Below are 12,730 nucleotides of genomic sequence, written 5' to 3' on the forward strand. Positions count from 1 at the left end.
GCTAACAATCTGCATCGGATTCCATAACAACGGAATTAAAGGTCGCGGGATATTTGTACCGGCCGGGTTTGTGATGGTTCGTTGGCCCGCTGATGTGTCTGTGACAGTACACCACAGTGTCTCCTTCAGCTCAAAGCAGTGCTGGTGGGCTGGTCTCTCTTTACAGTGCTCTGTTCTTTATTTAGACGGCTTGGTAGCCCGATCGCGAGCCTCAGGAATGAACCGCGGTGATATTTTCGAGTGCGCTCCGTATGTTTTTTTTTATGTACGAGTAAATGGTAAATGGACTGCATTTATATAGCGCTTTTATCCAAAGCGCTTTACAACTGATGCCTCTCATTCGCCAGAGCAGTTAGAGGTTAGGGGTTAGGGGTCTTGCTCAAGGACACTTCGACACGCCCAGGCCGGGGTTTGAACCGGCAACCCTCCGACTGCCAGACAATCGCTCTTACCTCCTGAGCCATGTCGCCCCATTATACAGCCAGAGTGCACAGCCAGCGAGCTGACACGCAGCTTACTGCAGACAGAGCCTGTTTGTGACGAACGGCAGTTAAAGTCACCTGTGTGTGTGTGTGTGCTCCCCCCTGCAGGCCCTACTTCACCTACTGGATCACCTTCGTCCACGTGGTCATCACCCTGCTCTCCATCTGCACCTACGGCTTCGCCCCCGTGGGCTTTGCACAGCACTCCACCACCGAGCTGGTGAGTCCCCGCCGCCCCGCCCCGCCCCGCAGCGTGTCGCACCCGGGCGTGTCACACCTGGGCGTGGCCTGACTCCGCCCCTCCGCTCTCACGCAGGTGCTGCGGAGCAAAGGGGTGTACGAGAGTGTGAAGTACGTGCAGCAGGAGAACTTCTGGATCGGCCCCAGCTCGGTGAGTGGGCCCGCCGCCTGTCACTCACCTGCCACGCCCGTCTGTCTGTCACACACTTGCCACGCACCTCCTGCCCCGCCCATCTACCTGTCACTCACCTGCCACGCCCGTCTGCCTGTCACTCACCTGCCACGCCCATCTGCCTGTCACTCACCTGCCACACCCATCTGCCTGTCACTCACCTGCCACGCCCGTCTGCCTGTCACTCACCTGCCACACACCTCCTGCCCCGCCCATCTACCTGTCACACACCTGTCACACATATGCCACACCCATCTGTCTGTCACTCACCCGTCACACACCTGCCACGCCCATCTGCCTGACACTCCCCTGCCACGCCTATCTGTCTGTCACTCACCTGTCACACCTGCCGTGCCCCTATGCCTGTCACTCACCTGCCACGCCCATCTACCTGTCACTCACCTGCCATCTTCTACCTCACCGGATACGCAAGTGCTTATTTTAAAGTCTTACTTTGATCTCGCATAAGATTTGTAAATTTCAAGAAAAAGTGCATGTGAGATATTGGTGTGGCTCAGTGATTGGCTGACAGTTCCATGTCTCGTTCTGTTGTTGTTTGGCTTGCTGTATGACGGGGAGCTGAAAAACGCCGATGTTCGCTGTCGAAACTGCGATGGAGGATAACGGTCCGTGTCCGTGTCCGTGTCTGTGTCCGTGTCTGTGTCTGTGTCTGTGTCTGTGTCTGTGTCCGCCTATCCTGCAGGAAGATCTCATCCACCTGGGGGCCAAGTTCTCGCCCTGCCTCCGGCGGGACGACGAGATCGTCAAGCTGATCCAGAAGGCCAAGGACCTGGAGCGGGAGTCCGGCTGCTGCGTGCAGAACGACCGATCCGGCTGCGTGCAGACCCAGCGCACGGGCTGCTCGGTACGGCTCCGCCTCCGACTCCGCCGGCAACGCTCTGCTCGCACTGGCCAATAGGAGCGTAGCACAGCGCACAGCTGACCCGCCGTTACCGCCGGCAACGCTCTGCTCGCGCTGGCCAATAGGAGCGTAGCACAGCGCACAGCTGACCCGCCGTTACTGCCGGCAACGCTCTGCTCGCGCTGGCCTATAGGAGCGCAGCGTAGCGCACAGCCGACCCGCTGTTACCACTGTCAACGCTGTGCTCGCGCTGGCCAATAGGAGCGTAGCGCAGCGCACAGCTGAGCTGTTACTGCCGTCAACGCTCTGCTCGTGCTGGCCTATAGGAGTGTAGCATAGCGCACAGCCGAGCCGCCGGCAACGCTGTGCTCGCGCTGGCCAATAGGAGCGTAGCGCAGCGCACAGCTGAGCTGTTACTGCCGTCAACGCTCTGCTCGTGCTGGCCTATAGGAGTGTAGCATAGCGCACAGCCGAGCCGCCGGCAACGCTGTGCTCGCGCTGGCCAATAGGAGCGTAGCGCAGCGCACAGCTGAGCTGTTACTGCCGTCAACGCTCTGCTCGTGCTGGCCTATAGGAGTGTAGCATAGCGCACAGCCGAGCCGCCGGCAACGCTGTGCTCGCGCTGGCCAATAGGAGCGTAGCGCAGCGCACAGCTGAGCTGTTACTGCCGTCAACGCTCTGCTCGTGCTGGCCTATAGGAGTGTAGCATAGCGCACAGCCGAGCCGCCGGCAACGCTGTGCTCGCGCTGGCCAATAGGAGCGTAGCGCAGCGCACAGCTGAGCTGTTACTGCCGTCAACGCTCTGCTCGTGCTGGCCTATAGGAGTGTAGCATAGCGCACAGCCGAGCCGCCGGCAACGCTGTGCTCGCGCTGGCCAATAGGAGCATAGCACAGCGCACAGCCGAGCCGCCGTTACCACCGTTACCACCAATAGGAGCGCAGCGCTTGTTCTTTCCGCGTTCTAGCGACAGGCTGCCTGTTCAGCGCAGGAAAATGGCTTCTCTGTATATGCCTGTCAGCTCTCAGAAACCCCGGCCTTGTGTGCTGGAGCTGTCGTCATCACCTCCGATCTGCTCCTGCACGTCCAGCTCCCTCTGAGGGGCTGCTGACCCCCTCTTTCTCTCCTCTCTGCGTCCAGGAGACGCTGGCCACCTTCATAAAGTGGAAGGACGAGAACATCGACATAATACGATCGTCTGGCGCTGTCTGTCACCAGGACCCCAGGTACCGTGCGGTGTGCTGAACGTGTCCGCATGTCACACGTTGTTATGCTTGCGCAGATCCAAAGTGCAGTGATCCAAAGGGCGCTCACTGTGTCCTCCCCCTTGTGTTCGCTTCCCTCCCGGTGGCTGCTGGGAACAGGACCTGTGAAGAGCCTGCTTCAGCTCAGCCTCACTTCTGGCCCGATGACATCACCAAGTGGCCGGTGAGTACCTCCCGTTGGTGCGCCCGGTGACGCAGAGCATGTGCGGACCCAGAACGAGGCTGTTGGAGTTGGTTACGGTACTACCGCACACTGGTGCAAATGGTACCGAGCTCCACAGATACTCTAGACTGGCATAAATGCTATAGAGCTCTCAAACTACTACATGGTAGTCAAATCCTATGGCTCTAGAACTGCTGTACACTGGTAGAAATGGTACCAAGCTCTAGAACCACTGTACACTGGTATAAATGGTACCAAGCTCTAGAACCACTGTACACTGGTAGAAATGATACCAAGCTCTAGAACTACTGCACACCGGTCAAAGAGTGAAGAGCTCTAGAACTGAGTAGACACCCAGGTTATCGCCTCAGTATGAAGGCTTCTGTGGTTTCCCCCCTGGTTTATCAGGTCTGCACCTCTCCTCGCAAGTGGAACCACACCGGGTACAGACACCTGGACTGTGAGATCAAAGGGAGACCCTGCTGCATCGGGACCAAGGGCAGGTGAGAAACACTCTCCCCATTATTACCACAGAGCTGACCAAGTGGCAGTGTAGCGCAGTGGGTAAGGAACTGGACTTGTAACCGAAAGGTCGCAGGTTCGATTCCCCCGGGTAGGACACTGCCGTTGTACCCTTGAGCAAGGTACTTAACCAGAATTGCTTCAGTACATATCCAGCTGCATAAATGGATACAATGCTATGTAAAAAAGTTGTGTAAGTCGCTCTGGATAAGAGCGTCTGCTGAATGCCTGTGATGTAATGTAATGTAGTGTAGTGTAGTGTAGTGTAATGCAATGCAATGTAATGTAATGTAATGTTAGGCTTAAAAGCTCAGCCGTGGCGGTGACGTGTTTTTGCCGCTGTTTTGCCGTGACTCAGGTGCGAGATCTCGACGCGGGAGTACTGCTCCTTCATGCACGGCTACTTCCACGAGGAGGCCACCCTCTGCTCGCAGGTGAGCGCCTCGGGGCCCCCGCCCGCCCTGCCGGTCTCCGTGGGGCCGAAGCAGGGGTGCACGACGAGGGCCTGATCCATTTTCGGGATTTCGTGCCAACGTTTCCCAACATTTATCGAATTGGCCCGATCATATCTTGATCTTGACGTGTGTATGAAGCAACAGCTAGAGTCACGGTCTGCAAGTGTATCCGAGAGATTTAAGATTTCACTGTGCTCGAGCGCAGGAGTGAAGCAGCGTAGTTTATAGAGCTGTGGGAAATGGTAATCGGTTGGGACGAAAACCAGCACGCGGATCGGCCCTCCAGGACCGGAGCTGTGCACCCCTGGGTTAAAGGAAGATGGGCCGGGGACAGCAGTGAGAGCGTGGGGATGGCCTCGGTAACGCTCGCCTGTCTCTCTCTCTGTCTCCACGGCAACAGGTGCACTGTTTGGATGATATCTGCGGCCTCCTGCCGTTCCTCAACCCTGACGTGCCGGACCAGTTCTACAGACTGTGGCTGTCCCTGTTTCTGCACGCTGGGTGAGCAGTCCCTCATCGCCCGCTCCCTGAACGCCACCCCAGCCCCTGTGTGTCAGTGCCTCTGTGTGTCAGTGTCTCTATCTTTATGTCAGTGTCTCTGTGTGCTAGTGTCATTGTGTGTCAGTGTCTCTGTGTGCTAGTGTTTTTGTGTCTCAGTGTCTCTGTGTGTCAGTGTCTCTATCTTTGTGTGTCAGTGTCTCATTACATTACATTACAGGCATTTAGCAGACGCTCTTATCCAGAGCGACTTACACAACTTACATACCATTTTACATTGTATCCATTTATACAGCTGGATATATATACTGAAGCAATGCAGGTTAAGTACCTTGCTCAAGGGTACAACGGCAGTGTCCTTACCCGGGAATCTAACCGGCAACCTTTCGGTTACAAGCCCAGTTCCTTACCCACTGTGCCACACTCCATCTCTATGTGCTAGTGTCTTTGTGTGTCAGTGTGTTAGTATCTCTGTGTCAGTCTCTTAGTGTCTTTGTGCTCTGTGTGTCAGTGTCTCTGTGCTTGGTGTCATTGTGTGTCAGTGTCTTAGTGTCTCTGTGTCAGTGTCTTAGTGTGTCTGTGATCTGTGTCTCTGTGTCTCAGTGGCTCAGAGCGTCTGACTGTGTCTCTGCAGGCTGATGCACTGCCTGGTGTCGGTGGTGTTCCAGATGACGGTGCTGAGGGACCTGGAGAAGCTGGCTGGCTGGGTGCGAATCTCCATCATCTACCTGATGAGCGGCATCACGGGCAACCTGGCCAGTGCCCTCTTCGTGCCCTACAGAGCAGAGGTACAGTGCCATCCGCCTCGCCTGTGCCTCCTGCTCTCAGCTGATCTCGTACGGCAAGGCGGGCACGAGCTGGCTTTCTGCTAGGCCTCTCACCTGCTCGGGCACGTCTGTTCTATCAGCCAGTATTCCAAGGAAAACCGATCGGCTTTTGCGAAAAACGTTGATCCCACAGCGCCGGTCAGGTGTTCCTGGAAGCTGGTAGAAGGCGGAGCGCGTTTCCCCGCTGGGGGGCTGCCTGGTATAAACAGCTTAGCCGCTAGCTGGAAGAGAGCTTTGGCAGATTACTGTAAATGACCCTGTCTGGAGGGTAAATAACTCTCGCCCTGCTGGGCCCCACCCTGTGTGCCTGGCTCAGCCTGGAGGGGAGAGTTGTGTCCCAGTCCCCTGAACCGCAGCCTCTGGGGACCTGAGAGGGGGGGTGAGGGTGGGGGGGGGTGTGTGGGGAAGGGTCAGGGGTGTAATTACCATTGATCTTACAATTTTCCAAAGAAGGTGGAATGAACACCGCCCTGCTTGCTGAGTAGTTAATTGGATGATTTGACGTGTATCGCTTGTATCTATCACGCAGCAAAGCCCTTTATTTGTAACGCACTGACGCTGCTACGTTGGAAACGGTTGTACGCGGTATTTGGACTTGTTGCTTTTGAAGTTCTCTGCAAGCCTATCGTAGGCTGAATGTACACAGGGAATCCTGTTGACTTATCTTTATGCGGCTTTCAGAGCGCAAAGGGAATGCATGCTAACACGAGAAGAACGAACACAATGACGTTAAGCAAGATAAGATATTGTTACACTGACCCCTAGTGGTAGTGAGTGGAAGTTCTTTTGTTCTGTTTTCCACGGTGAGTTGCCACAGTAGTCAGCAGTCTCGTAAAAGCTTGAGCAGCGCAAACAAACCAACTTAGCGGCCTCACAACCTAGCCTGTTCCAAGATTAAGTTTTCCGGCAAATACGGGTCAATTTCAGATTTGAATGCATGGCCAGATTTTATTTAAGGTAGAAAAATGGGAATGTCATTACCGAGTGCTTCACGTTTCCTTTATGTACGTACAGTATATATGCACACACACACACACACAGAATTAGTGTGAATCAGACTAACACTCTAGCGTGTGCGTAGGACCAGTAAAAGAGTGCAGGTAAGTATGCAGATCACTTGCCTGTGGCTCCTATTACAAATCCTTCACCTCTCCTTTAAGGTCCTGTTTCACCACTCAGCCCTGAGCTGGATAAAGCAGTACTGGCCCAGAGGCGTAATTAAGTGTGTTATCTGGTCATTAGGGTGTGGATGCAGAGGAATGAGCGTCCCTTTGCTAATCTGAGCTGCTGTTGTGCTGATGGAAAGTCGGCCCGATCCTCTCGACGGCTGGATTAATTGCGATCCCAGAGCCGTCTGTAAGTGGGGCCTCCTTGCTGAGGCAGCAGCGGCTAATTTTGGGATGACGGGAAGTGAGGTGCGTAGGGGGCCACGCCCCCCCCCCGCCACTTTCACAGTCTTATCCTGTTTCTTGAGAGGCCGGGGGGGTGCGCGGTGAGGCGGGATTTGTGGGGTCGGGCGGGGTGTGGGTGGTCGGTCATGGGGTCGGGGGGTGTGGACGGTTGGTCATGGGGTCAGGCGGGTGTGGGACGGTTGGTCATGGGGTCAGGCGGGTGTGGGACGGTCGGTCATGGGGTCGGGTGGGGGTGGGACGGTTGGTCATGGGGTCAGGCGGGTGTGGGACGGTTGGTCATGGGGTCAGGCGGGTGTGGGGCGGTCGGTCATGGGGTCAGGCGGGTGTGGGACGGTCGGTCATGGGGTCGGGTGGGGGTGGGACGGTCGGTCATGGGGTCAGGCGGGTGTGGGGCGGTCGGTCATGGGGTCGGGCGGTGTGGGACGGTCGGTCATGGGGTCGGGCGGTGTGGGACGGTCGGTCATGGGGTCGGGCGGTGTGGGACGGTCGGTCATGGGGTCGGGCGGTGTGGGACAGTTGGTCATGGGGTCGGGCGGGGGTGGGGCGGTCGGTCATGGGGTCAGGTGGGTGTGGGACGGTCGGTCATGGGGTCAGGCGGGTGTGGGACGGTCGGTCATGGGGTCAGGCGGGTGTGGGACGGTCGGTCATGGGGTCAGGTGGGTGTGGGACGGTCGGTCATGGGGTCAGGTGGGTGTGGGACGGTCGGTCATGGGGTCGGGGGGTGTGGGGCGGTCGGTCATGGGGTCAGGTGGGTGTGGGACGGTCGGTCATGGGGTCAGGCGGGTGTGGGACGGTCGGTCATGGGGTCAGGTGGGTGTGGGACGGTCGGTCATGGGGTCGGGTGGGGGTGGGACGGTTGGTCATGGGTCAGGCGGGTGTGGGACGGTTGGTCATGGGGTCAGGCGGGTGTGGGGCGGTCGGTCATGGGTCAGGCGGGTGTGGGGCGGTCGGTCATGGGGTCGGGTGGGGTGGGACGGTCGGTCATGGGGTCAGGCGGGTGTGGGGCGGTCGGTCGTGGGGTCGGGCGGTGTGGAGACGGTCGGTCATGGGGTCGGGCGGTGTGGGACGGTCGGTCATGGGGTCGGGCGGTGTGGGACGGTCGGTCATGGGGTCGGGCGGTGTGGGACAGTTGGTCATGGGGTCGGGCGGGGGTGGGGCGGTCGGTCATGGGGTCAGGCGGGTGTGGGACGGTCGGTCATGGGTCAGGCGGGTGTGGACGGTCGGTCATGGGGTCAGGCGGGTGTGTGGACGGTCGGTCATGGGGTCAGGTGGGTGTGGGACGGTCGGTCATGGGGTCAGGTGGGTGTGGGACGGTCGGTCATGGGGTCGGGGGTGTGGGGCGGTCGGTCATGGGGTCAGGTGGGTGTGGGACGGTCGGTCATGGGGTCAGGCGGTGTGGGACGGTCGGTCATGGGGTCAGGTGGGTGTGGACGGTCGGTCATGGGGTCAGGTGGGTGTGGGACGGTCGGTCATGGGGTCGGGGGGTGTGGGCGGTCGGTCATGGGGTCGGGGGGTGTGGGGCGGTCGGTCATGGGGTCAGGTGGGTGTGGGACGGTCGGTCATGGGGTCAGGCGGGTGTGGGACGGTCGGTCATGGGGTCAGGCGGTGTGGGACGGTCGGTCATGGGGTCAGGCGGGTGTGGGACGGTCGGTCATGGGGTCGGGGGGTGTGGGGCGGTCGGTCATGGGGTCAGGCGGGTGTGGGACGGTCGGTCATGGGGTCGGGGGTGTGGGACGGTCGGTCATGGGGTCAGGCGGGTGTGGGACGGTCGGTCATGGGGTCGGGGGGTGTGGGCGGTCGGTCATGGGGTCGCGCTGAAAGGACGGGTGACTGCGCTGCTTTAACGCACAGGCGCTGCGTTTCTCTGTGGGGGTGTGGGGGTGGGGGTGGATGTGGGGGGTTTTTGGGGTGGGGGGTGTATGTGGGGGGTATGGGGGTGAGGGGGGGGGGGTGGGGTTATGAGGGTGGGGGTGGGGAGGTATGGGGTGGGGGGTGGATGTGGGGGGGTTATGAGGGTGGGGGTTGGGGGGGGTTTTGGGGGGTGGATGTGGGGGGGGTATGGGGTGAGGGGTGGGGGTTTGGGGTGGGGGGTGGATGTGGGGGGGTATGGGGGTGAGGGGTGGGGTTTGAGGTGGGGGGTGGATGTGGGGGGGGGTATGGGGGTGAGGGGTGGGGAGGTTTGAGGTGGGGGTGGATGTTGGGGGGGGATATGGGGGTGAGGGGTGGGGGGGTTTGGGGTGGGGGGTGGATATGGGGGGGGGTATGGGGGTGAGGGGTGGGGGTTTGGGGTGTGCCTGTCTCTGCATGGTGAGGAGCGCGCTCTGCGCTCGTCTGATAAGGTGCGGAGCTCGAAGCGTGTGATTAGGGAGTAATCGCTGGGGAGTTATCTGGACACGCCCAGCTGCCACACGCCACACCGCGTAACACGCCCTTTTAAATACCCACGCTCCCTAGCGGCTCAGCTCGCAGGCTGCCTGCCTTTCTCCGAATTTGCAAGATGTTTGTTTGTGGATAGTAAGACGCGCCTGTGACCCGTCTCTTATTATGGATCATGAGGGGCGACATAGCTCAGGAGGTAAGAGCGGTTGTCTGGCAGTCGGAGGGTTGCCGGTTCAAGCCCCGCCCTGGGCGTATCCAAAGTGTCCCTGAGCAAGACACCTAACCCCTAACTGCTCTCGTGAATGAGAGGCATCAATTGTAAAGCACTTTGGATAAAAGCGCTATATAAATGCAGTCCGTTTACCATGATATAAACGCATTTGCCAATAATATTGAGATGAATGTCTCTCCATAGTTCCCCTTCTCCTAGGGGAGGGTTAGGGTTAGGGTTAGTGGCTGCCTGATTTGAGCGTTGCCGTGTGTGAGTGTAAGCGTGCTGGTGTGTGGCGTGCGTGGTTGTGTGTATGGGCTATGTGTGTGCTCTGTGAGTGTGTTCGGCCGTGTGTAATGTTGTGTGATGAGAGTGCTGTGTGTGCATGTGTGTGTGTGTGTGTGCTTTGTGGTGCTGTGGTAGTTGGGAGTGTTGTCAGTGATGAGGTGACGTGCGAGTTGGTGAGTATTGAGGATGCAGCAGTGCGTTCCTGGTACCCCTGTGCTGTAAGTGGATGCGTGTGTGGTTGGAGTGTGTGGTGTGATTTAGCTGTGTGTGTGTGTGGATGTAGTGTGTGGTGTGAGTGGTGCGTGTCGTGTGCAGCGTGCGTTGTGTGTGTGTATGTCGTTGTGTATGTATGTGTGTGTGTGTGTGAGTGTGTGTGGGGTGGTGTGGGTATCGTGTGAATGTGTGTGTGTGTGTGTGTGTGTGTGTGTGTGTTTGTGCGTGTTTGTGCGTGTGTGAGTGTCTTGGGGAGTTTGTCAGCGATGGCGTGACGTTCTGCTGGTTTTCCCTCTGGTGGGGATTACACCACCGCAGGAGCAGCAGTGCAGGTTACCTCCGGAACAGCCCCCCTGGTGCTGGAACAACACAACAACTCGGCACCTGCCCAGGCTGCTGCACTGCGTTGGCACGACGTGGGCTGGAAAATGGAGTCTTAGCTCTTTTTGTGTGTGGCCCAGTGCATTAGCCGTTACCGCTAGGCTACCCGTCGAGGGCACTGGGTTTCATGCACCAAAAATAGCTCGGAAAGTGCACGCAAAGCAAACTCAAGCCACTTAAAACTCCTTTGAATGAAGACCGATTATCTAATTATTCAATTTAAACCACTTTGAATGAGATTATCTAATTATTGTATTAGTTCATCGTTAGTTTTTTTTTTCTTTTTTTGTAGCTTATTTCTGAGCTGTTTGTAACGCCGTTCTGCGGTCATACCCGGTCCCCCTTCTGCACCTAGATGTGTTTTAAAAAATCATTGTGACGCCGCGGCTTAGCGCGCCGTGCGGGAAAGAGCGTCACCTCGACAGGTGCAGAGACGCTGCCTCCCTGCCGGCCCGCTGGAGTGCGGAGGGAGCCGCACGTCATCCCGTTGAGGCCATTACTGGCTAACGCCGGCCAGCTGTGCGGAGACAGCTTGAGCAAACCCCGCCGGGCTCTGGGACTCCGCGGCTACTTAAGCGCGCCGGCTAAGTGGATCCTCCCTCCCGCCGCTCACCTGGGCTTTAAGGAGGGTGACGCACGTGCGCCCGTGCGCCGCAAATGGGTTTAAAACGAGCGGCGTCGCCGTGGGAACGGACGCGCGCGTGAGGGAGCGGGCGTGGCGTGCCGCTCCCTCGCCCCTCGCTCGGGCCCCTGAGCTCCCCTCGGGGGGTGCAGGGGCAGATTAAACCGTGCCTCTCATCTGCTCCTCAGGGCTGAGCGGGTCATCCTGTATGAATTTGCCAAAAAAAGTGAGCGGCAGCTTAAATGCTGCTGCTGTTATTGTTCTGACCAGCAGCTCTGATTGCTAAAGAAAGAATTAATTTACATTGGATTACATTACATTACAGGCATTTTAGCAGACGCTCTTTTCCAGAGCGACTTACACAACTTTTTACATAGCATTTTACATTGTATCTATTTATACAGCTGGATATATACTGAAGCAATTCCGGTTAAGTAACTTGCTCAAGGGTACAACGGCAGTGTCCTACCCAGGAATCGAACCTGCGACCTTTCGGTTACAAGCCCAGTTCCTTACCCACTGTGCTACACTGCCACCGGCAGTGGATCAAAATGCATTGTGTTGGGTTTGTTTGGTCTATTTTGTGTTCCAACATGGCGGTGCAGAATTCAGCTCCTGGCGCGCGGCTCTCTCTCTCTCTGACAGAAAGCCAGCGCCCAGGAGGAGCGCAGTCAGCGTTCGGCGTCCGCGGCTGAACGTGCGCGGTGTGTTCGCGTGTGCGCACGCCACCGCGGCTGCTGAGGGCTGTCGCTGTCCTTGTGGACAGATTACTTCCTCCCCAGATTAGCCATCTGTCCGCGATGGCCCAGGCAGGCTTGACGTCAGTCTAATCTGGCCGCTCTGATTGATTCACTCGCCGGGAAACGGCCCCTCTCTCTCTCAGCCTGCCCCACAGTCTGCCCCACAGCCTGCTCCACAGTCTGCCCCACAATCTGCCCCACAGTCTGCCCCACAGCCTGTCCCACAGCCTGCCCCACAGCCTGCCCCACAGCCTGCCCCACAGCCTGTCCCACAGCCTGCCCCACAGCCTGCCCCACAGTCTGCCCCACAGTCTGCCCCAGAGTCTGCCCCACAGCCTGCCCACAGCCTGCCCCACAGCCTGCCCAACAGTCTGCCCCACAGCCTGTCCCACAGTCTGCCCCACAGCCTGTCCCACAGCCTGCCCACAGTCTGCCCCACAGTCTGCCCCACAGCCTCCCACAGCCTCCCACAGCCTGCCCCACAGCCTGTCCCACAGCCTGTCCCACAGCCTGTCCCACAGCCTGTCCCACAGCCTGTCCCACAGCCTGTCCCACAGCCTGTCCCACAGTCTGCCCCACAGTCTGCCCCACAGCCTCCCACAGCCTCCCACAGCCTGCCCCACAGCCTGCCCCACAGTCTGCCCCACAGCCTGCCCCACAGCCTGCCCCACAACCTTCCCCACAGTCTGCCCCACAGCCTGCCCCACAGCCTCCCACAGCCTGTCCCACAGTCTGCCCCACAACCTGCTCCACAACCTGCCCCACAGCCTCCCACAGCCTGCCCCACAGCCTGCCCCAGACGCTGCTCCAGGGCCTGCCCTTTGGCTGCGAATAGCACTGCAACCCATTTGTCCCCATGCCAGTAACTTGCACGCTTTTCAGACTTGCATAAGTTGACTTTTCTATGAGTTCATTCTCTGGAATTGAATGGGTGACTCTTCTCAGAAATGCGGTCTTTTGTCTGATGTTAAAGTACGGGTTACATACTTGCCCAACACTG

The 12,730-nt window shown here is 58.3% G+C and overlaps 1 protein-coding gene across 2 annotated transcripts in view; it reads left to right on the plus strand.

The window, feature by feature from the left end:
- Positions 1 to 12,730, plus strand: part of LOC135249051 (inactive rhomboid protein 2-like) — a 43,269-nt gene that overhangs the window by 25,976 nt on the left and 4,563 nt on the right. For both annotated transcript variants that reach the window (XM_064324295.1, XM_064324294.1), the window contains 9 exons: positions 591 to 702; positions 799 to 873; positions 1,598 to 1,759; positions 2,895 to 2,980; positions 3,119 to 3,182; positions 3,591 to 3,685; positions 4,063 to 4,138; positions 4,560 to 4,660; positions 5,292 to 5,445. In XM_064324295.1, the coding sequence (XP_064180365.1) occupies positions 591 to 702; positions 799 to 873; positions 1,598 to 1,759; positions 2,895 to 2,980; positions 3,119 to 3,182; positions 3,591 to 3,685; positions 4,063 to 4,138; positions 4,560 to 4,660; positions 5,292 to 5,445 (925 nt within the window). The remainder of the gene's footprint in view (positions 1 to 590; positions 703 to 798; positions 874 to 1,597; positions 1,760 to 2,894; positions 2,981 to 3,118; positions 3,183 to 3,590; positions 3,686 to 4,062; positions 4,139 to 4,559; positions 4,661 to 5,291; positions 5,446 to 12,730) is intronic.

The sequence above is a fragment of the Anguilla rostrata genome, chromosome 2 (assembly GCF_018555375.3).
Source record: "Anguilla rostrata isolate EN2019 chromosome 2, ASM1855537v3, whole genome shotgun sequence".
Taxonomy (NCBI): domain Eukaryota; kingdom Metazoa; phylum Chordata; class Actinopteri; order Anguilliformes; family Anguillidae; genus Anguilla; species Anguilla rostrata.